The 24,939-nt window shown below is 42.0% G+C and overlaps 1 protein-coding gene, 1 long non-coding RNA gene and 1 other non-coding gene across 6 annotated transcripts in view; 1 reads left to right on the plus strand and 2 right to left on the minus strand.

Moving 5' to 3' along the window:
- Positions 1 to 14,719: 14,719 nt before the first annotated feature.
- TRNAI-UAU (transfer RNA isoleucine (anticodon UAU)) lies at positions 14,720 to 14,813 on the minus strand. Its single transcript has 2 exons — positions 14,776 to 14,813; positions 14,720 to 14,755 (listed from the first exon to the last, which is right to left on the minus strand). It is a non-coding gene; the product is annotated as a tRNA-Ile (tRNA).
- A 2,117-nt stretch (positions 14,814 to 16,930) lies between these two features.
- Positions 16,931 to 24,834, minus strand: LOC129785311 (uncharacterized). 2 transcript variants are annotated; one of them, XR_008749205.1, is made up of 3 exons: positions 23,168 to 24,834; positions 18,285 to 18,550; positions 16,931 to 17,358 (listed from the first exon to the last, which is right to left on the minus strand). It is a non-coding gene; the product is annotated as an uncharacterized LOC129785311 (long non-coding RNA). The 2 variants fall into 2 exon arrangements; XR_008749204.1 differs by having other exon boundaries at positions 16,931 to 17,586.
- HAAO (3-hydroxyanthranilate 3,4-dioxygenase) overlaps positions 20,726 to 24,939 on the plus strand; it is a 35,846-nt gene continuing 31,632 nt past the window's right edge. Inside the window, exons 1-2 of one of the 3 annotated variants that reach the window (XM_055816220.1) lie at positions 20,726 to 20,941; positions 22,330 to 22,368. In XM_055816220.1, the coding sequence (XP_055672195.1) occupies positions 20,862 to 20,941; positions 22,330 to 22,368 (119 nt within the window). In that variant the 5' untranslated portion in view covers positions 20,726 to 20,861. The remainder of the gene's footprint in view (positions 20,942 to 22,329; positions 22,369 to 24,939) is intronic. The other 2 variants (XM_055816219.1, XM_005238693.3) reach the window with 2 other exon arrangements.

The following is a 24,939-nucleotide window of genomic DNA, read 5'->3' on the forward strand; positions in this document are numbered from 1 at the left end:
TCTTTAGAAAGCACTTTCTTAAAGCTGTTAATCCTTTAAAAAGAAACAATACTTAAATTACCTGCCCTATAAAAGCAAACAGAGCCCGAGGGAGTCTTTCTGAATGGTTTGCATAGCTATTTGAATAGACTCCTTCTAAAATGTATACAATATGCAAATAACTATTACAGAGCTATAACACACGCAAAAACTTCTTTTATTCTATTTTCTTGAACATGTAAATGAAGAACACTTACTATGTATTCCGGAAATGTAGGCAACAATGACATAATTGACTAAGAAAGAAGATATTGAGCAAACAAAGACCAGACTTGTTACCTCAGAAATTGCATGCTTATTTGTTGTTAAAAAAACCCCACAAATTCATTTAGGAGTATTAAAGAGGAAACTGATGGCATCTCCTGTCATGCTGTGAGTACATAACCCCTAAATGCTGAGTGTTGCACACAGAACTGCCGTTCCACAGTCAGTTGCGCACCCAAAGCTCCACCACCACCCCCCCCCAATGATAAGTATGATCTAAAGTAATCTGGATCATTCCTTAATTACTACACTAACCCCGCCAGCTGTGACAGGGACTTGGAACTGCTAGATATCCACACATTCCACTCATTTTCACAGTAAGCAATACTCAGTATCTCAAAAATAAACCAGATTATTTAAGCTGTTTATAATATCCTCTGGAAGAACTGAATTACAATAACCAGTATTTCATTAAAGTATGAAAACATGGTCATTCAATCCTGTAAAAGCACAGATAAGTGCATATTACAGATGAGGAAGATTATTTTCATCTTTAAGATTTTATCTCAAATTCAGGATATACTTTATACTGTTACTGAAGTGACACCAGGAACTAATGCACCATTAATCCTGTTCTTACTGTGGTGCAACTTTCCTTGATATAAAAATGCTGTTACAAACCCCAAGCAATGTAAAGTGGAAGACATTCTTCCAGACAAAAGCTCAGCAGAAGAAGCCACCCAAAGTAGCTGCCCTCCACAGAACTGCTCATTCCAGCACAGCAAAGAAAGTCCACACGGCTGGAAGGACAACTCTCAAAGTGAGACCTGACTTCTGTGGCTGGTGCAGTGGGTTTCTTCTTTGTTGTTGGTTCATGTGTTTTTTATTGTTTAGGTTTTGTTTTAAGAGTGTTTGTGTCTTATTTAAAAATATATATATAATTATGTAACACTGAAAAGATCTGTGAATGCAGTTTTAGAAAGTGACTTAGCTCACAAGCTTAATACCCAAAGAAACATAGGAGATGGATTGTCTGATTTAATTCCAAGACTACAAACACTCCTGACATTTATTTAGCTTTCTGAAAGACCTTTGGAAGGGCAGTTAAGAGCTTCCCTCCCCCCACAGCTTTGGGGAAGGGGGATGTTACTACACAAAAGAAACAATGCTGACTGCTTTTGACAAAGCACACGTTACTCCCTTGCATGAGGATACAACAATGCTATGTCTTCAACTGTAAAAAGCAGAAAGTAAAGGATGACTGTACTCAAAGTATCCAAAAAACTTCATGCCATAGCTTGAAAACGTGACCAAGATGAAAGATAACTAATGATGTCTTTTCACGGTATATACACACACAGCAGCAAATCCCAGTCTCTCAATGCATCTTTAAAGGATAAAATATTGTTAGCTAATCTTTTCAGAGTACTTCCTCCTGTAACATCAACCAAGCTTTTTGTTTGCTTGCTTGCTTGTTTTGCTTTTCCTTTTTGTTTTAAACAGGCTTATGCAAGCTCCATTTAACCATTAATGAAGACAGGAAATTAATTCCAATTCTTATTACTCTGCTCAAGTTGCATCAGGAGTCCAGGTAGGCCAAAAAGTCCCTTGCCACATATTTCTACTACATAACGCGCAGCTTCTGTGTGGTTTGGGAGTGGGGAGAAGTGCGTATTACACCGCTCTGACCACCAGGCCAGGTTCTGAGGATGTGACTAGTATGAAGAGCCCTCTCAATCCAAAATACCAATTCCCATGCTGCTGATATTCCTGAAAATCTCCCATTCAAGTGAAATTTGCAAATACTTAATTTGTTCCAGAATACTCAGATGGTCACATGCTGACAGAATATAGCTAAAAGCTTTTCATTCCTCTCAGCAAAACAGTCTGACACCTGCAGTATTCTACATTGACTGTAAAAAAACAGAGTAATTCAAAATTTTCATTGTGGTTCACTTGCACTACAAAAGGCAGAATTGTACCAGAGTGTAACCCAAACGATTCAGTCTGAACTTTGGGTTTACTTATACTCTGATTTTGTCCTGCAGGAAAAAAAAGAAAGGAGAAGGAAAAGGATAGTTTATTCATGCACTCTGAATCCAAACTCTGAAATAGGTGCACAAAGCTTCCTAAAGAGACCACTAGTTTAACTGATATCAGTATACTTGCTTCTACCCAGTAGTTGCAGAGGCATAATCTACACGAGGAGTACGCTTTTAACCTCTTATTGGACAGCTGCAATGGTTGACCTGCTTGCCATTTACTACTGCCTTATGCTTAGTGCTGCCACTTACATCAATGCTAACTGGTTGTAACACAGTACTCTCAAAGCACACCTTGTACCAAACCTAAGAGTAGCCCTACATTCTCCCCAAGAGAATACATAAAAACCAAAATCTTTTATGCAGTTTAGGATTATGTATATAGCAATATATCACTGACAGATGTCTATCTGGAACTAGAAGTTTGGGTTTTTTTCTGAAAAGGTCTGTGAACTCAGCCCTTTAGTAGCAGGAACAAATTTCATTGCCTCCACTGTCTTACTGGAGCTCCCATGAATCAACAGGGGAGGTGGGGCAGGCAGGGGGAACCTCTCCAGTTTTGCCATAACTGCTCTAACTTGACCAGCCTGAATGTACAATCAAATATGTGCTTTGTATAAAGTACAATATTCTTAACAGAGTTCTCACAGACAAAAATTAACTATTGCCTCTGAACCTTTGAACACTGTCAAACAGTTGATAACTTTTAACAAGAGTATGACTGCTTGTACACCTGCCTAGTTATGGACTCCAATGATCAGGCTGCACATTGTCTAAAAAGTATAATCCAAAAAGGACCAAAAATCCAGCACACTTTTTGTAAAGAAGGAATGGGGGATGTTGTAGTCTTAAAGACATAAGAACATGCTGGAAGTCACTTACAGCTCTGTAAATGCTTGTTCCAGCTTGAACTCTTGCTTCTTTAAATGATTTGCTAATATTTTTACAAATAGGAATGGTTTTATCAAGCAGCCTTCCTCTGACTCAAAGCAATTACTTAAAGAGTTAACAGAAAATATTTAGGTGTACTCACACTGCTTTTTAGTATAATATTTTCATATGGAAATACCACCGTGCTGCATAAGAAAGTCCTGAATCTGAAACAATACCCAATTATCATAATCTACTAAGACCTGTATTTCAAAACATTTTAGAAGTGGTTTTGGATTACTTCTTAGCTGGCAGCCTCCTAGCAGCCTAAGAAGCAGAGTTGCAAAACCACTGCCAGAAAAATGAAGTTACAGAGTGCAATGCTGCCATCTGCTGAAAACTGGATGTCTTAATGCTCTATTACTACTGCCAAAAATTCAGTTACATGCTTTTGAACATTCAAAGCTACTCAGACCTACCTAATCTGATCAACTTGAGGAAGAGTAACTTCTGTTTTTGGATCAAGCATTTGTGCATACAGATACAATGTCAACTGTACTCAAGTACTGCAGCTCTACTTTCCTCTAATGGATGGCCACCCAACATTTGGTAATAACCCATGTGTTCCCATGTGCTGCGTACAATGCAGCACCGCAGGCTTGCAGAGGGTTCCCCTCTGTCAGCAGCAGGCCCCAAAAGTAATGTTTCATGCACAGTGACAGCTCTGAAATAGCACATCGAAGCCTGAAGGTTCCTCTAGCTATGCACAAAGGGAAGCTGCACATCAGGGTGGACACCATCCCCCTCCAGCAGCTTGGGCTGGTGTTCCAGTTACCAGGGCTGCACCTGAGGATGGTAGACTTGCTGGAAAACTTAGGAGTCCATGTTTTTAATTGATTTTTATTTCCCTACATCTAGTTATGGAATAACGAGTTGCCCTCTCTTCCAAGTGATGGATATGGCCTACTGTAATTGCCAAAATTCATATCTCATTTGCAAAGGGACAATATTTTTCATCTGGACCAAACCAAACTGTTCACCTAGCAAAAGTCACTATAGAGGAGGGGAAAAAAAAACCACCAAACAAACTTGTGAAAGTACTGCAATGTCTTTTTCACTGTGACCTAGATTAGTTGTGGTAACTAAATTTAGGTACACATACAGAGCTCTCACGTAGCATGGTCTGTCTTGCACAACCGTTACCCAAGAAGCAGTCTGACATTCATGCCCTGTTCTCTACTATTTAATTGGCACTTCTCAGATCAACGAGACTACAGAGTTTATCCTTGTAAAACACTTGAAGTACACACCAGATATTTTTGTTCCCATTTCACCAGTATAAATCTGAAATAACTCATCCTGACCAAGAGAACACAGACCTCAATTTCTACCAGTGCAAACAAATTAAGGATGTGAGCCACTGCACCAAGTTTAGTCACGCATGGCTTTACCAGATACACATGATTAACAGTACAAGCCTGACCTGTCTGTCTTGCACCAGAGTAAACAAGAACAGAATTATAATATACTACTACTGTATTAGAATAGTAGTTGATAATCACTTTGAACAGCTTGTAATCAACCTAATAGGGAACACTGAATGGAAGAATAGGTCTCTTCTATATACAGGAGGACAAACTCATCAAATGATGAACGTTACACAGCCTGCCTCTTTGTTACCATATCTCATTTCTTAAAAAAAAATCCATTGGAAAAATTCAGCCTCAATCATATAATCTAATTTGGTGCAGCCCCACAGTAATTATGGCTGATTCATGCTGCATCACTTACATTGATAAAAGGAAATTACCAGGAGATTCCAGAAGCATTTTACTGGACTTAATTCCAAGCATAAACTTGTAAGTGCTCCATTGATGTCTGTCAGTTTGATTATGGTACAAATCACATACCAAGAAATACTAGCAACTATGTATTTTGCAGTTTTAGTTCCAGCAGTAGCACAAAGAAAAGGCAAAAAAGCCTTTGTTCAGAGACCAAAACCCTAATCCTTAGCTTCATTTTCTTATAGGATGAAGAAAGCCAAATTTTAAGAAAAAATTTAAGTTTGTCAAAAAATTACAGGTAAGCTAACATTTTACACTTAAGTTGATAATTTGTGGACATTACATTAAGACAGACACAAGATGAAAAGACTTTTAGTAACACATGACAAACAGAATGTGTGGGAAATGCAGTCACAGTCACACTAAGCTACAGCAAAGACTCATTTACTCAGAGTAGCTCATAAATACCCACTCAATAAAGAATGAGCAAGAAGCTTTTTGCCACATCAACATTCATATTTACAATTCCAAGCCAAGGAAACAGTAAAGACATTAGATTTGATTACACAAGAGACAGAAACAGCTTTTTGTTGTTGTTGTTCACAGTGCAATGGGCAACATAAGCTTGAAGTTGCAGCCACCAGTGCTACAGGACAGAAGTTCACAGGTTTGAAGTCACCTCAAGGTTTCTTGCAGACCACCAGCATGGTTACACTGATGCATGGCAACTTGAACCGACCACTAACTAGGATGACTTCGTGGACCATTGGTGATCCATGAACATCAAGAAAACATCTGCCCTATCAAGCAATCACAGGAGATCCAAGTGCAGGATGTAAAGCACACAAGGAACCAAAACATTAAAAGGCAGGGCCAAGTTCTCCTACGATTTCAATGGATGCAGTTCCACTAACAGTGGTTTCAGTTTGTTTTGTTTTTTCAAACCTCCCACAGAAACCAAGCCAGATGGCTAAATGCTGCTACTACTAATGCTGCTAATACCCTTTCAGGATTATTTATTGAGTGGGACAGCTAAGACCAGCACTTTCATAGCTTGTAATCACTACCAGTTTTTTTTCCCCACTTTGTCTGTATCAGTTATAATTTTCTTTCAGGATATGGCTCGTTAGTCTCCAATGCGTATTGTTCACATCTACTCTAAGACTATTACTTAGCCAATGCATGTACAATTGAATGTAAATGCATTGTTCTTATTTCAACTATATCCAAACCACAATTGTTATTGGAAACTTCTGGTCTAAGTTACTTTCCAAATTGACCCTTAAAGCCCTTTCTTATATTGTCCAGCAGTCATTTAACGGAGTGAGATACAGGAATTTTCACCCCATTATCCCATGGATTAACTTCCAGAGAAAACAAGCAATTTAATAAGTAGAAATATTCTGTATAAAAATTAAATACAGTCCAATTTATATTTCAAACCAGCATTCACTGGAGACATAAAGGAATTGCAGTTTTCTAATTATCACACTGCACACAGAAGCAATCTTAAAGCAACAGCTCACCATGGGTCACACCTGATCAGTGCTGCTAGCCATCCTGCTCAACTCCTGGCTCTACAGAGGTCACACAGCAATACCCCTCCTCATTGGGAAAAGCCTGGTATGCATTAAGCTAAGGCAATCTAAGCTCCAAGAGCTACTAAAAGATGCCCAGGCTAGAGAATTTACTGTGGTAATGGTTCCTTCTATTATTTGCATTTCACTCATGGAAGGGACCTATTGATTTCTGAAGGTCCTCCTCATTCCAAATGAAGGAAACTGAAACCAGATCACTCAGTCACAGTGCTAGCCAAACACATCTGTTGGGACTACCTTGGTTCCATGTTTTAGCAGAAGGTAAAAATTTTATCGTATCAAATGACATGTAAGAATATTGCTAGGTGGCTCTCTATGTACAGGGTAGAAGACAAGCACTGCCTAATGTCAGCAGCCAAAGCTATCAATTTCTATACTAAATAAAATGCAAAGCGGAAGATGAGAAAAACAATTTAGTATAAAGAAGTTCTCCCAGTGCAGGATGCATCTAGCTCAATGACCGCAAAAAAAAAAAAAAAAAAGTTTTTAAAAGTCAAGTCACAGACGTTTATTAGATCATCTACCAAAGCAGCACTATGCTGACTATATCCTCCAACCCAGCAGCCGCAGAACAGAAAGTCCCCTCCAAAATGGTGCCTGCCAAGTGCAGCAGTCTTCACACGATTTACTGGTCAGTACACATAAATACATACAAAGGAGGTGATTATGCCCTTCTAATTTCAGTTGTCATCCAGGAGGATCATTTCCACAGTTTTAGCAATGAATGTTCCAAACCGTTGCTGTTCTTCCCAGCAATTGTATTTTGTGGTTCTACTTCCATTTCCTTTACTATGTATGCATAAGCAGGAGGCCTCTCTTTGGCCTGAATTATTTACCCTGTAATTTGTGCTTCTGTTTTCAACTAGTATTTACTGCTGAATCACGCCAAAAATCACACATACTGAATATTGCAGTGGGTCATACTTTAAAGCCCCATGAATTTTCTGGTTTTCTCACAGCCAGACATAAGCTTCCCATTACTCTGGGCCAACCTTTATCCTCTTATGGAACGTCAAGCAAGTTCACTGACATCCGTGAAAATGCACCCGTTTGTATTACACATTAATACTACATTTCAAAACCAGCCACCTCAGTTTTGATTCCTTGACAGTTTGGCTTTTACTTTCAGAGGTATTTAGATGACAGAGGATACTCCTGCAAGAATACTTCAAAAAACATTACATTTGCAATAAGAGGTCTATTTGATAGCTATCCTTTACAACATCCAGATGCTTAAAAGCAGGCAGACAAACATCAGCATCAGACAGGCATCCCTAAACAGCTCTGAAAATCTGTCTAAGTATTGAAAGAATCCTGTCAAAAGGCTACAGTTATTAGGAACCTAAAGGCAATGGTGCAAGTACCCTAATTCTGTATTAACAAATTTGCCTTCCAACACAAAGGCACACCATAGCACTCCTAGTAACCCCCATGAAACACAAGCCTACAACTTCAGGAAAAAAATGGATTTTCAAAGGTGCTGTATCTAAAAAACTTAAATAATGACACAGCCACACTGAACATTTCCTTTATCATGATAAATAGTGGTGAGCATATTTTTGGCTACATTACGCTACAGGCACAGAATAGCTAAATGAGAAGGACAGACACCATCAGATACACCCATCGGTCACAACAGTGTTTTAAACAGATGTAGGCTACTATAGGCCCTGCAAACAGTTCAATATTACACTCAAATCTTCACGTTAATAGGGTCTAAAATACAAGTGCAAGCACCTCTAAATCTCAATAGATTTGAATGTAGGCATTTTTTTACTGGCATTGATTTAAAGGGGTCACAGCCACCAAGCTGAACTGTCTTTGCAAGTCCAAAGAAGGGACAAGTACTCCTGGATTCAGGGCTGGAACCAACAAAGGACTTGGCCACTGAGTTGGCCCAAGCTGCTACCACCCTGCAGCCATTCACATCCACACAGCCCCTCCTGAGCTGCCTCAGGAAGGGGGTCCTCAACCTTTTTAACCAGGGGGTCGGTGCGCGGATGAAGCGGCAGGCAGTCATCTGCGGCTGCTTGGTTCCCCCCCCCAACCCCCAGCAGAGGGGTTCTGTAAATACGGGGGGGCAGACTGATGACCCTGGGGGGCTGCATCCGGCCCGTGGGCCATAGTTTGAGGACCCCTGATTTAGAGGAATGCGCTTGCAGCTGCACCGAGACAAGGTGGCTGGTGTGGGCCCTGCATTTCGGTGTGAAACCCTTGAAGCGCTTGACCAAAGCAGGAGACAAGTTGAGCCCTTCAGGAGGCAGTTGGGAGTGTGGGGAAGGAGGCACCTGAATGGCTGCTTCCTGCCTTCTGTGAAGCCACGCCAGCTCCAAGGCAGCCCTCTGCTGAGGCTGAGCCCCTCCATGAAGGGGAAGGTGGCACTGAAGCAAGGTCAGTGGAGAGAGATGCAAAGTGGCCCAGAGCGCTCTAAATTTAAAGGCGCTCAATACAGACACCACCCCTCACCTTGGCCAAAAACACCCTCCAACCCAGCATCAGCTTCCTAGAAAACTCACCTAAACCCCTTAAGCGAGCATATTTTCACTTCTAAGACATTTTCAGTTTGCCACAACAACGTACAAGTTTTTGTGAAAGTGACAGCCATTTTCTAGGAAGCAACTCACTGACAAAGCTACGCAAATAGTGGTATTAACTGCTTTTTAATATTAAATGGCTTTCGTACCTGCTGGCAAAAGTCTGATGTGACTTTCCTTAAAGACATATGTATATCCTTCTTTAAACTCTTCTTTCAAACAGGATGTAAATAGTTATTGAAATTAACATATATAGTTAGCCAACTCTCATCCCCATTTCAATAGGTAGGATACATGAAAAAATAGATGCAAACAGTGAAGTCAACTGACTCTTGAGACCTTGCAAATAATTTTGGATGTTCACATTCATGCTCTTCACAAAACCAGTAAACCATCTAAGTCTCTAAGTTACACCATACAGCCACATGACCTGCAGCACAATGGCCCCTTCAGAATTTCATACTCTTTTCAGAGGACAAACATTTAAGAATTGTTGCTTTGTCCTCCCCCTATTCTTCACATGTATAACTTCACAGTAAAGTTCTAGAAGTATTTCTTAGCACTGCTGTAAGTCTGCTATCCCATGTGTAAAGAGCTCTCAACAAAAGCAGTCAATACAGGCTCAGATGCATCCTTCAAAGAAGCATCCCTCCTGCAAAATGTTTAATTACAGGCTCTTTGACTATCCCCTGCCATTTCAGCCACTTCCCCAGCTTGTTCCTTCTCTGAGTCTGCTATAGTTTGTTTTGCTGTGTTTTGAGCCTTTTCCAAGGTTTCAAATATTTGTGCTGCACCAAAACTATTTGAAGAAACCAAGAGTCTTTTTCCACCTTAAAAGCAGAGCCTAACACAGCAAACTCAGCATAAGCAAGAAAATTAAACGGGCACAAAACCCAGTACTGATTGTCCATTTCCTTCCTCTTCCAAACCAGAAAGCTGAGCTCTCTAGCCCTCCCAACACCAGCTCAAATCCCTAGAGAGACCCAGAGGTATCTTATATTGCCACACTAAAGTAACCACTCAAAACACAGAGAAGAAAAGCCTGCCTCTTGAGATCATTCTGCTCAAGCAAACTGTACGGGCCAATTTGCTTTCTATAGCAACTCCATCTTAGGTTGGTTCAACTGGCTAACACTTAGTCATTTGTTTTTCACTGCCCTAGGCGTCACATTCATATAGCTATAGCCAGACGACCCGATTTTTTAAATTTTTCTTTAAAGCTTCCTTACCTATGTTCTTCTACATGTTCCCTCCTCCTTTTCTTTGTCTCCCTACCCTTTCTCTTCTTCTTGTTCCCCCCTTGTAAAATACCCTTCCCCAGTTTCAGAAAGCAATGCACGAATTCTTTGTGAGCTTGCTTTTCTACCAATCTTTTGAGTTCTTCTCACTTCTCCTGTCAACCTGCGTTCCAGCCCTTCTCTTCAGCAACCAAGCTTCCATGTGACCATCTGACTTTTTTTTTTTTTTTTTTTTTAAATCTTCCTCCCCACCCTTACCTTACCTTGCTCCCCACAAAAGTAGTATATTTCTATTTGGTTTAAGAAAGTCCTTCCACACAGTTTACAAGCACCTACATTTTGTTCCTTTCATCCCAGCTGCTGCTTCCAAGCCTACTATCTCCATAGCATGGGCACCCTCAGTGGGAAGCAGCTGCCTGGACTTCGGGCAGCACTGCACAAAATCCTCTAACACCAGCTATTCTTTAAAAAAAAAAAAAAATAAAATAAAAAAAATCAAGAGAATCTAAGCCAGGCCTGCTATGCTGGCACTTTGACACAGTACTGAATTAATACAGACTTCGAAAACATAATACACCCCGACCACCTCTGTTACTCCAAACACGACTATTCAATACATTTTAATTTCAAAAAGGTCCTCAAAAGGGGAAGGAAGAACCCAAAACAAAACCCAAACGCATCTATACCTCCATGGACTTTGTCTTCTAAGCAACCCTTGGAATTTTTGCCTATTGTTCTCTGCTGTGCACAACGGAGCATTTAGCAAGTGGTTTCTATTTTTAGGATGTCTGGGAATGCTTTGCTTTGGTTTTTCTTTCTCGCTTTGTGGGACCACAGTGCCATCTATTGGAGAAAATATGAAGAGCAGACCCTTAGCTGCTATTTACTATTTGTAAAGACTTAAAACAATTATTACTTCGGTTTCAAAACAGTTAGGTGGGCTAAGACTTTATCACAGGCTTTCATATGCATTTCTTCGGATATGCAAGCCCCAGTATTACTGAAACTTTCAGTCTAATACATTCAAAGAAACTTAAGCAAACACTTAAGAGCCTCACAAACACTGAAACTGTACTAACATGCCAGAAACAAGAGCTACCATTTCCAGAAATAAACATTAGAAAGGGCTGTCCTGCATGAACCCGTCTTTGCTTCTCCTAGATCCTGCATCTCCCATTCCAGTGGGACTCCCTGTTTGAGCAAGATCATGTAAACAGAGTCTGCTCCCTAACCTAATTATTATTAATTCTCCAAGGTCAGGCAATAGCTAGATGTTTGTAAATTCTCCTTCCAGTAAAAAGAATCATGTGTGTAAAGTTTCTCTGCATCTATAAGCAACCCTTCATTCTTTCCACAGTCAGTGGAAACTCAGAACAGCCAGAATAAGCTTGTACAGTACATACAGTCTATACTCAACACTAAGCAAAGAACACAAGTTTTATGAAGAGGAGCCTTTTTTAAAATGGACCCTGTGAGGATTTCAAAGGAATTAGGGAGACATAGGCCTGCAGGCATGTCATCCCCACCAGGAAAACTAATAGAGAGAGAAAGAACATGGCACAGGCTAAAAGAGGCAGACCCATAAATAAACCAGGCAGCATGGAAGACTCATCATACGGAAACCTCCTGAGTGCACTTCCAGGAGCACTTACGGCCTGCCCAAGCCCCTTGCAAGCTGACAACAGTCCCCTAGCCACTACCTGCAAGGGCAGCAATGAACACCCAGCTCAGAGAGGGGAGCATGAGGTCTGGCAGTTGGTTTTCAAAAGGAAAACGAGGCACAGGTGAACCACATTATCATTTGGGGAAGAGGCAGAAGGGGGAAGGAGGGACTACCTCCCTCTAGATCACATTAGCACAGCTGGTACTTTGCTTCACTCACACACAGCTCTTTTCTAATTATGTCATCTGCATACATTAAAGACTTAGGAAAGAAGATAGCACTCACACGGTCATCGAGAGGTCTCCATAATCGTAGAAAGGTATCTTTACATGTATTGATACATGTACATATATATGTGTGTTTACACATATCTTTAAGCCACTAGCAACTAGCATTAAAGCATTAGCCAACAACTCAGGACCAAAAAGCCCAACATAATGGACCTTAGCAGAAAAAAAAACTCACCTAACTTTTTTTTCATATGCCTGTAAGACACGTAATGTTGAGGAAGAAGTTGCAGATACAAGCAGCAGCTTGGGACACCCCACACTTCAGCCCCTCAGAGCTGGTGAGGCCATGATGGCAGCACCATGGCTGCCCCAGGTCAGCACAGCACTCGTACACAGGAGAAATTCTGCAGAGGCCCAAGCCTGGTCTCCCTTCCCCAGGCACAGCTGCACCCCCAGGGGCACTTGGGCTCACCTCATCCCCACAGCAGCCTCCCAGCGAAGGAAATAAAACAGACTCACAAACCTCCGCCCCAACATGGCGCCCTCCCTCCTCAGGGCCTCCCCAGTGTCAGCCCCACAGCAGCCCCCTACGGGGACGGGGCAGGAGGCCCCTGCGCCACCCCGGTGCCCGCAGCCACAGCGAGCTGCGCAGGGCTGTTTCTTCTTATTTCGCAGCCCTGCTTCCCTGTCAGGAAGCCCTCATGTTATAGCAGCAATGCACCTTATTTTGTAAATACCCATTAGATAAATAACATTCTTGCACTGAGCAGGGATATCTAGTAAATCCCCACAAATTGTTCTGATTTATCACAATTTTCAGTGTGAAATCCCCATCTCAGAACGTGTTTCCCTCTGGTGTCAGGCATAGGAGTCAGTCAGGAGCTAAGGGCTCTGCTGCAAGGATGCAAAAAAGTGACGCTTCAAATGGTGATTTGTTTTTTATTCTTTCTTTCACCAGAGGCATGACAAAAATCATCTTGGAGTGAGAGTAAAAGCTCAGGTAGACCAGAGGGATGCAGAAGGCCATGGCACCACACAGTGCACACCACCTGTCCCGGCTGCTCTATGGCACTACAGAGGCAAGGAGCAAAAAAGCCATGAAGGCAACAAGCAACACCTGCTTCATCTGCCTCATATTTGGCAAAAAATTGCACAATCGCTCCCCCAGCATGCCAAGACAGGACTCCAAATACAAAACTAGGGGTTCCTCCTTGTCCAGGGAGCACAGGAGCCACTGCCTGTGCCTGGAGTCACACAGGGGATGGGGGAGAAGAAGCAGCACCATCTCCACTCAGGTTCTGAAAAGAGTGGTTTCTGACCAGGGAATGGAGTGCCTCTCCCTCTGCTAGGTGGTTGGTTTTTTTTTTTTTTTCCCCCAGTTAGACAAGAGCAGCATTTTTTTTCTGTCATATTTTCAGCACCTCTGCAAATATTCCTCTGTACTGCTCAGCACTGGCACATGGTACTACTTATGAAGGAGAAAACACAGAACTCACTGCAAGCAAAGGATGAATTTTATTTACCCTTCCATATATTACAAATCTCTCCTGTTGATTTAGAGTTCCTTACATCAATATGGCGCATGTGTCAGGTGCGACCGCACATCACTGAAATCAATGAAGTTAATGTGAAATTCAGAGGGGACAAAGCGGTAACTAGAATGGGGAAGCAGTGATACTTTAAAACTTTGAAGTGGCCCATCAGGGAGTTAATACCTGTGGTACAGAGCCCAACAGGCTGATTTGGGTGATAAAGGCATCTCTGGCTGCATGAACTTGAGGGTCCCACGGATGTATCTCGCTAGTAACTTTTTGATATAAATTGTACTGTGAAAGCAGCACACTAGGCCTTAACACAGAAATGAGTTTGCAAGATCTGGGCCTAAATATTCAGGCAGTGTCCCCCACACTTCTCTTCCAGGAAGCTGCCCTTTCCCCACGGCTCTGCCGCCTGTCAGGTAACGAAAAGAATTCTGAAATTATTTGGATTATTTTCCTTCCTGCCACAGCCCACGCATTTGTGAAGCATTACCGAGGTAATGAGCAGTTACAAAGGGCATCACTGCCAAAGGTGGCAAGGTAAGGGGGGAGATTGTGTCACCCTCCAGCGGTACTGACCGCACAGTCAGTATTTACAAGCACGCTGTTTGAAACAACAAAGCACAGAACAATCCCCATGTTCTGCAAGTTACACAAGCAGCTCCTATGTGGAAGGCGCTCCCTGCCGCACTGACAGGCCGCGCTGACCATGGCGGGCCCCCTCAGCGCCGCCCGCGGCCCCCCGCTCACAGCCCCACCGGCCGCCGATGGGCGGCCCCACGCACGCCCCCCTTCCCTCCCCCACCCCACGGCCAGCAGCCCGCCCGGGCCGAGGCGCGCCCCCCGCTGCCGGCAGGGTGCACGCGTGGGAGCCCACGCTGCCGCCACGGCTGCATAATTTTTCCGTGAAGTTTTTTCTTTCTGCCGGCGGAGCGCGGTCAAGTCCCAAAAAAGCCCGTTTTCCCTCCAAAAAGCTCTGTGCTCCAGGTGAGGCTCGAACTCACAACCTCGGCATTGCTCGGCTTTGTACTGCTGTATAAGTACCGCGCGCTAACCGATTGCGCCACTGGAGCCCTGACACCAACTCCTCCCGAACGGTTTATCAAGGACTCGCCCGGCCCCGGCGGGGGAAGGGCGGCACGCCCGCCTGCGCCCCGCGCTGGGCAGCGGCCCTGGGCCGCCCCAGTTTTCTGCCGGGGCGGCGCTCTCGTCATTAACGCCCGCGTTAACCACAGCGCGGAGAGGGGAAAAGGGTGTCGGCGGGCGCTTGCGCACCCCCAGGGCGGGCGGCGCCCGCAAGCACGGCAGGCAGGGGCGCCCTGGCCGGGACAAAGCCCTCCCGCCCGCTGCCTCCCCAGGCATGGCGGGCAGCGCGGCGGGCCCGCGGCGGCGGGGAGTGCCCGGCCCCTCCGCTGCGCGGGCGGGGCCAGCGGCGCGGGCGGGGCAGGGAGCGCGGCCCGGAGGCGGCGGGGGGCCGCACCGCCCCCTGCGCTCCCCCCGGCCGGCGGCGGGGCGGGAGGGGCAGCGGGCTGTGCCGCGGCCTGCGCCCCCGGCCGCGCACGGGGCCCGCCGCCGGCTGCAGCGGCCTCTGCGTGGCCTGCTGCGGAGACCAGCCAGGGCGGGGCGGGACCGGGCCTCCGGGCGGCCCTCGGCAAGAGGCGGCGGCCCCCGCTCGGCGAGGCTCATCCGCACACCACGTTTACAGCGGCGGGGAGACAGGCAGTCGCCTGTCGTGCTCGAGTCCGAGCCTGGGGAAAAAGTAACTCGTTAGTGCCAATAAACGGTTGTCATTAGTGCCAATAAACGGTTCTCTCTAGCTGGCCGTGAGCCCTAGGGCTTTGTGGGCTGATTGCCGCTCCACCGCCATGGTGAGCCACACAAGGGATGCCCTGGCACCTTCAAAACAAGCAGTACAGGTTTAAAGGAACCATATACAACCATTTTTGCATGATGGTTAAAAGAAATAACCAAGAACATTTAGGTTTATCCCGGGTGGATAACTCATCAAGGGCTTACTTCACTTTAGTACAAGAACTTTACTATGGAGCATCTGTAATACAAAGATGTCACATATATAGGGTCTAAACTGCTTGTTTCAATACCTGAAGGTTTTGTCTTGCTTATTCTGAAATTCATGGATGGAATCAGCTGCTGTAATGCGAAAATCCTGAATAGATCTAAAAGGCTAACGTTACTTTATATACAGAAACTACACTGTGGATATGATATATTTCCATGCTTCAAAACAGCTGCTAGGAGAAAACACACAGCCTAACACACTTATTGAAGTATACTGCTAATATGGATTTATTCTGCAGTCAGGTCTGCCTTTATGTGGCAGGAAGATGGTAAACATAACTGGCATCAGCACATATATCAACCCAAGCAATGCTCCAACAGCTACATGGTTCAGACGGAGACGCTTTCTTTTCCACCCATGCTTAGGCATTGTCACCATATTTACTTTCCTAGACAGCTTGGTTGGGTTACCAACATAAGTACTAGAAAGCGTTTTCCTTTCTACAGCTACTTTACAGTGGGGCAAAGCAAAAAGCCCTGGGCATTGCATTACAGGGCAGGTGGCTGTAGAGAGTGCTACACAGCGCTTTGGGTTTCTACAGCCTCTAAAAATGAACTGTTGGTGGCCCAGCAGCAGGTGACAGGCACTCAGCCAGTTTTAAGTAAATAGCACTGATCTTCCAGCTACTTTTGGCAGCTTGAGTGGCAGCTATGTGTGACTTCATTACCTCCACCCCCCACCTCTGATCCATAAATGAGCTGAAACCTTTTGAGACCATTTTGGATGGAGATGAGGCGCTTCTCACTTGTCAAGAAAGTTGTTATGCTGTTGGTATACTGTAGGCATTACTTGGAATATATTTCAGTGATATACACCATTGGCAGGTGAAGTAACATTCAGTTGCTGTATCTGACCATTGATGAAGGTGGCTGGCATGGAGAAAAAGAAAAAAAGTTCATTTCTTAAAGGAATTTTCCATTATCTCATAGGTTTAGTTAGCATACCAGAAAACAGCAGCTGCCTTCATTACCCTTAGCAGGGCATCATTACCCTAGAAAATGAGATATTCTGTACCATGTAAAGATTGCCGTGAACACAATTTCATCCAAACAAGTGGTTTTTTTGGAAATACAAGAACAATGGGAAGAACCAAAGCTGAAGCTGTGAATGTACAGACAAGCTCTTTATTGCAAATTTAACCTTAGACTCAGCCAAGACAGAGGACTCAGTGAGTCTAATTTTGGTGTTCATATAGATGATAATCACTGCTTGTTGTATTTTAATCAGCCTCTGCATAAAAACAACAGTGGTAATGGTGAAGATTCTAGTAGTCTTCATGGGATCTTTAACTCTTCTGTTGTGCTTTGTAGTTCACTTGCTTCTTATGTTGGTCCCCACAGAGACTGAGGCCCTTGATAATATGTTTCTGATATAGCAGGAAAATTGGCCACATGAATTAGTTTTTGGGCACATAAACTGTACTTGGGTTCAAGTAGTAGGTTTGTTACTGATTGGGTTTTTTGTTTTCAGCAACTATATAGAGTTTGTTAACATAAATAATTCTTCATTTTTTCAAAAGTACTTCATTTGTATTTGTTCTGAAAGTACAAACAGAAAAAGCATAGAATTGACCAAAAATAGGAAGCATGTTCAACCAAGTGAAGTGGATTATTTCATTATATCTATGTCTTCGTTTTTCCATTTCGTCACAATATTAAAAAAAAAAACAAACAAAAAACCCACGGAAGTTATAAAGTTTCCTAATGCTGCAGAATGCTTGCTTCCTGCTGCTTGCAGAATCTCCAGATTATCACTTCATTGTAGATCTTTAAAAATAAAGAATAATCTTTAACACCAATGTAGATAAATTGCTCTCTGTATTGCACAGGGATGGAAAAGCAAAGTTGAAATGATACTAAAAGGATTTTATTCTCAAATTGCTGGTGAATGCAGACCTCTCCTAGTGAAGATTTTTAAGAATACTTCTTAGTGCTAAGTATGAAAAACCCAAGGCTTAAGAGCCAATTTGCACTATGCTGTTTGCTTTCAAGAGTAGAATGAGCAGAGTGGAGCAAGTAGCATCCATGCTTGCTGGCTTTGTGGCCTGTTTCCCTCTTGCCTTCCCAGGAGCTCTAAACCATTCTAGGTCTTTATTATCAGTTCTTTAGGTGAAAAAAAATAACATAGTAATGGAAAAATGACTAAATATCACTTTAACACAGATAAAAATCCTGCCCAACAAACCTGAATCACTCTTCTAAACAGAAACACAGTAATTTAGCTTATGTGCTTTTTGTTAACATACCCTGTTTGCTGGACACCAGCTAGTAAATATAAATCTCTAATAGGTCTGATGGTTGGTGAAGGTAGGAAAATAGAATAGGTACTGTCCTAAACTCATTTTTCCACACTACCACTTCTTTCGTGCATGGTTAATGCAAAATGTGGATTTTTGTGTAGCAGTTTTGTGCTTCAGTAGTCTTGCACTTCTCTGGCAGCAAAAGCTGACAAATTGAGTCCTTACCTTTGTGTAAAGGGAAGGATCTGAACCAAAAGCAAGAGCAGACACTCCAGCTGCTGGAACAGGCTTTGATGGATGTGAAGAGTCATTGCAAAGTAGACTAGCAGGAAAAATTCAGGCCCCAGTCAGGTCACGAGACTTAACGTATTTACTTGAGTCTTACAGAGAATGCAATGCTGGCTCTTTTCCTTGCCTCTCCAATACACTTCACAGAAATAGGGTTTCGTGGCCCAGTACTTCCAGGTCATGCAGACCATTTCTTAGCTCACCTAGAAAAAAAAAAAAAAAAAAGCAAAAAAAAAAAAGCAATGTTCCATTATACCTGTTATACACATGGAGAGGCCATTAACTATATTCTGTATTTTTGAAAACCTATTGATTTCAGAAGGTTGCAGAAAATTCTACCCTGTGATAATAACATCAGCTTCATAATAATGGTGAATTTTATAAGTGAACTTCATTTGTTTCCTCCCTGAGTAGGTCTAGCTATTGGGTTTTCATACCTCCCTCTAACCATAAAATGGATTTATGAGCCTGCAACGTAGACACTTTTCTCTGCAGGTAATAGTACCTTGTATTCTGCCTAGTGGAAAAAAGTGGAGACTAAGGATTAGAGTAGGGGTTGTGAACAACAGCCCTGCAGTTAAAACTGGCACATTAATATTGAGGTGAGCAAGGCTTGGCTCTATCAGTTCCAGGGTCTGTGCTTTTTCCTACTGTGGCTTTGTACAATCTCTTGGGTTTCATGCCCGGCAAATCGGAGTCCTGCTCTGCAATACACGCTACTAATGATGAGGTAGAGCTCAAAACCACAAACTGTGGTCATTAAAATAGAGTGTCTTCTATTCTCCTGGTTCTGCCAGGCTGGGTCACAATTCCCCTAAGGGAAAATGCATTTTGAGCAGAAGATCTCTTTCCTTCATAGCTAAATAGTGTGCCAGCAGCCTACAGTACAAAAAGCACTGAAATATTCCTGTCTGTAGGTTCAAAACAAGGCCTAATGACTTTGCTATGCACTGGTGTCTCACCACAGCCATTCTGATGGTAGAAATTTGGTGTCCTAAATAAATAATGTGGATTTTTTTATAATTCAGAGAAATAATAATTATTCTGGCCTTATTTCAGAGGAAATGATTGCCATTCCCATTGTGATTGTACTAATATAGCGGAACTGTAATCCACATGTGGATCTTTTTATCCCATAATAAATGGATTTTCTTTTACCAATTATGCAATTAAACTAAACTGCAAAGAAGTGATAGAGATGAAGGTAAAACAGAGTCACCCTTACTGGAATAAGAGCATGGTATTAGTTCAAACTCACACTGCATTGCTTTTTTCCATTGGAAATTTATAATGGTATAAGGTAAAGAACTCCCAAAGTTGTACTGTTCCAACATGCTGACTCTTCAGTCCAGCAGCTGCACTGCTTATATGAGCAAGCCATGGAGGATGTACCAGTCACTTTTAAACAAACCATATTATAACTCTATACCCATAAGCATTCATCCACTAAGCATAGTGTAGATACAAGCAAAAGACTAAGCTATGTCAAGAGCAACTGGAAATGCTAAAATTTTGTAATGTCTTGGGGGTTTTTTGATTACCACCCATTTCATGTATTTTAGGTCTGAAAATAAATGTTTACACATTTGCTTGTTAAAAAAATGGAAGTGGCAGGGAACAGAATGAGCAATCCTGTAGGAACTATGTAGATGTTGATCAGAAACTAATGAGGGAATAAAGACTAATATGGATCTGGAAATCCTGGAAGTTGTCAGTTTCTTGTTTGCATAATTTGACGACAATATGCTGCGCTTTCCCAAAAGGCATCACTGCAGCAGGTTCAGCTCTGCAGCAAGCCCTGCTACAACATTGGCAAAGAGTGGCTCAAATTAAAACGAGCATTTATGGAGAGCTGCTTTGGGTTTTACAAATGCAAGAGACATCTTTATTTTTGTTATTTGGCAGAAGAAGATGGCAATATTTTTAAACACACACCCCCAAAAATTCAGCCTAAGGAGGTTGAGGGGAGGTGGTGAAGAGGAAATGGGCCTCTATTATGAAGCCTGCAATACCTATATATAGTAATACATGTATAAAGATATTTTTTTATATATTATATGTAACTAAACTTTGAGCAACTGTTCTCAACTTGCATTTAGCTTTGAAACCTGATTCTGTGTTAGACTTAAAGGGTGTGGATGCCCATGTCTTGCCCATTTTCCTAACTCTCAGTTTGCCTATGCAACAAGGCAGTTTTTGTGGAGAGGTACCGGACACACGGTAGTTGATGCAGTAAAGAGAAATAAGAAACCTCCTGTGGGCAGAATCAGTCTCTGATGAGAACAGATATTTAAAAACACAAGTCAATTATTAGCTAAGCTGCTGAAGCATTAGTACTCGTTACGCAGTAACCTTTGGCTGATGGACCTGTCCCCTTTGACACTGAAGCCTGGAGACACCTCTTCTACCAACCAATCCCCTGGGCTCTGGGGATGGAATCGCACGCAGTTTGCTCATGGGAAGAGCAACTCTGCGAACTAATATCTCTGTCAGAACTTTCATAGCTGGTGGACCATGGAGCTTCTTGTAAATGTAAGAAAATGGATAGAAGAAAACAAAACTGCGTTTTTGCCACCTGTGTGTAATAAGCTTATGTAAGTAAATGAAGGTTACGATTTTTTACCCAGTTCTTAGATATATAAATATTACTAGCTATAAGAGGAAGCTGCTAAAATGTGTACATGGTAAAGATTAGTAAGGAACTGTAGTTCCTCTCAGACTGCAGGCAGGCAGAGTGCTGTTTCAAAGAACAGAAAGTGACTGAAATCTGTTTTGCAGTAACACAGCAGAAGCTGTAAAAATCAACTTGAATGTAAGATATTTGCCTTAACTCAAAGTCTCTTGTAGGCAGTTAGACTGGGTTACGGGAATTTGTGTCAGGCCCTGTGACAATAAACTCACAGAAATCAAAGGAGATGGCATCATATCCACAAATTATAAGATTTAGCTAACAGATTAAGTGCTACCAAATTACAACCTGAAACAGGTGTCAGAGCTTCTGAGAGTCATTCCAGCATTGCAGAGGAACCATAGCTGCAGGAGTGCTCAAAAACCTAAAAAAACCCAACTAGCAGGACATATCGCTGAAAGATAAGGAGAAAGGAGTGGCAGGGACACTGGTGGAGCAGGTTTCCAGGGCACTTCCAAAGCTGTCAGGGCAGGATAGGGAGGCTGAAGAGGCAGCTTAAATCTGTTAACCATATTCTGAATGAGAAGCTAATATAAGAAAAAAGTGTGGGCGTTATACAGTTGTACAGCATGCACATTTTCAGTGTGAAAGCTTGTGAACAAATTCCAGTGTAAATAACCCAATATGTGGTACCTTCTAGTCGCAGTATTAGCAAGGATGTCTTTTGTCAGTGAAGCTGAGGACAATATATTTTGCCTAAAACTCTATATACAGGCAGCTTTAGTGAGAAAGGATTCTCTTTAAAGAGTGATATAAGCACAGTTTTTATTTAGAAAATAAAAAGCATTTTTCTTGCTTTTAATTAAAAAAAAACCAACCAACTTCACAATTTTAATCATTAAAAAAGTATCAAAGCATATACCTCTTGCCCTACCCTGAAGTGCTACCTCTAATCAAAAGCCAAATGGGCAGCACTGTAGCAGAGATATTCATTTCCATTTACAGGTGCAAGAGTTACTTTTCAAAGTAATGGTTGCAAGACAAAGATATGGTAAAGGGCATGTCCTGACTGAGATATCTGTGTTGAAACCACAGTTGTATGTTTAACTGAGAAATTATGAAACTTGAATCACTTACAGTAGTTTCGTAGTGGGAGAGAATGAGGAAAGTGTCTTCTTATAAGTGTTTTCATTTATTTTGTTTTCAAAATGGATTTAGGAAGCATTTTGTAAAACATATCCATTTCTAAGACTTACCAACTATGGTGATAAAATTTTACCATTTTGCGTATATGGAATATTCATGGTTTTTTTTTCTCATCAGTAAGATGATCCTTTTTTGTTATTATTGCAGTGTTCCCTATGCCTGCCAGCAGTTCTGTGTAATCCTGAGGTAACTCTGGAACATGACATCTATCATAGGTCTTCCCTATAAACTTTGCAAGAAGCCACAGTGAAACAAGGAACTTTTTTTGTGATAAAAATTGCATAGATATAAAAAAAAAGTAATCCATTTTTCCAATGTAGCTTCAGCCTATGAAGGAAAGGAAAGCCATCTACTATAGGGATTCTAGGTCTCTAACCACCTGCTCTGTGTGCTACCTAAATGTTTTCAGGGTCTTCCAATAAGTTTTTAGGCGATTTTCCAAGAAATTACTAATAGATATACAACATCTTTTCAAAAGCTTGATCCTTTACATGCTCAATAGAGATCTATAAGTCAATCTTCTCACTACTTTCTACATCACTGTAAGGCAACCACCTCAAAACATTTAAGTAACTTACAATCTTATATTTCAAGAGAAAATTAATGGTTAAAATCTAGGTCTTACAGCAAATCAGTAGGACTTCTGGTGTCTAAATTTATTATGGCTTTCAAGATTTTATTTAGTTGTATTCCATACACTGGAGAAGATCAAAAGTTTCGAATACCTATTTGGGATTTCAAAACAAAACCTCAGTTCCTGAAGCACTACTTGTTTAGATTTTTACCAAAGTCAAGAAAAGGATACAATGTAAGAGCTGCAAGTTAATTAGATGTATCTTAATGACACTACCTTGCAAATTTAAATGCTTTTTAACCTCAACAATGAGCAATTAGTGCAAAATCAGAACTCTTGACATAGCTGGTTTTTACAGGGTAGCTATGGCAGTTTTAAAGCCCTTTTTTGAGTTCAGAATATGATACTTACCATAGGGAGACCTGACAGTTATCATGGAGTATTTGATTCTTCATGGTCTCGAGACGTTTTTAAAAGGTTGCCTGCTGGTACCATTTTCTTTATGTGGTTAAAAAGAGAAATGTAAGAGTATATAAAACTTAAGAGGCCATTGATTAGCACCTCATTCTAAAAATAGTACAACCAAGTCATTCTCACACCCCTGAAACCTTTATGATACTCTTAACTGCATTTTGGCAGTCTTAACTGAAACTGCTTTCTGTTCTTATGATTTTTCTTCTTAACTTAATGCAACTGTATTAACCAGACAACTTTATTAAGTAATATGAACAAATAAACATATTGGAGTTTCTGCTTGTATTTCATAGCTGGAATTTTTTGACGATGTCATTATATAATTGTTAATGATGGGAATGATTAACACATAGTTGCCTGTTTGTTATGTAAAACTCAGCTAAATCCATAGGGTAACAGATTGGGAGATTTCCCAAACAAAAAGTTAAGCAACAATGATTTTTAGAGCAAGATTTTCACCTTTAGTTATTGAACTACTAACAAAACTGTCTGGGTTCCTATTAAAAAATTAACTCGTCTTAAAAGTGGGCTACTAATTGTAAACTAATTGGATATTTGTAGACATTGATAAGATCCCCTCTCTGTCATCTCTTCTCCAGGCTAAGCAGACCCAGCTCTCTCAGCCTTTCCTCAGAAGGGAGATGCTCCATTTCCCCCTTCACTGGACCTTCAGAGCCCTCCACTGGACCCTCTCCATTAGTTCCCTGCCTCTCCTGAACTGGGGAGCCCAGAACTGGACACAGCATTCCAGATGTGGCCTCACCAGGGCAGAGTAGAGGTTCCTTCTCATGCACCCCAGGATCCCATTGGCCTTCTTGGCCACCAGGGCACACTGCTGGCCTGTGGGCAACTTGCTGCCCACCAGAACTCCCAGGTCCTTCTGAGAATAAGCTGAGAATAGCTTCTCTTAATTAAGGCTTTTAATTAAGGCTTAGGAGGTGCTGCCATAGAGGCACATCATTCTTCCCCATGTTGCAGGGGAGTGTTGCTCTGCTGGTTCTTTGTCACTAGGATCTCCTGTTAGCCCAAGTATTGCCCAGAATTTCCTCACTAAAAAGTAGAGGTCAACACACCTCAATTCACATGTCAAAAAGAGCTTAAGAACAAATTCTGAATCACAGCTAAAAGGCCTGATTTATAGGGTTTTTTAGCAAATGAAAACCTGGTACCTTACCTCTTTATTAGTGTAAGTGGACTGACAGATACTTGGGGTGATACCTATTTTTTGTGGTAGCTGAGAGAAGTGTTCACTGGGGCTTTTAAAAAGGGCAGTTATGATAAAGGGCCTGAATTTCCTTTTCTGAATTAGCCATAGCCACAGTGAAAGCATTGTAATACTGTTCCACCTTAGCAAAACCAGTATAAATAGAAGAGAAATTAGCTGATAATTCCTACCATCAGTATCTCAGTAATTCTGCCAACGAGAAAAAAACACAACCTGGTTTTACCTTTATTAACCTTTAAAAGTGTTTTACCTTTACAGATCCTGATCTGATCAGCTGAGGTTGAAAAGACATTTTCCTGTTGTTCCTCTCTTACACAGCATTCTTTATCTTTACAGTTCAAAGCTCTTTCCACAGCTGGTAACTATTGTTGTCCCCTTTCAATAGCTGGAGGCACTGAAACACCATAGTGGGATGTAGCTGGCCTCAAGTCACCCAGCAAGACAGTAGCACAGGGAAGAGATGCATCCAAGGTCTTCTGAGTTC

Source organism: Falco peregrinus, chromosome 11, assembly GCF_023634155.1.
Source record: "Falco peregrinus isolate bFalPer1 chromosome 11, bFalPer1.pri, whole genome shotgun sequence".
Lineage (NCBI taxonomy): Eukaryota > Metazoa > Chordata > Aves > Falconiformes > Falconidae > Falco > Falco peregrinus.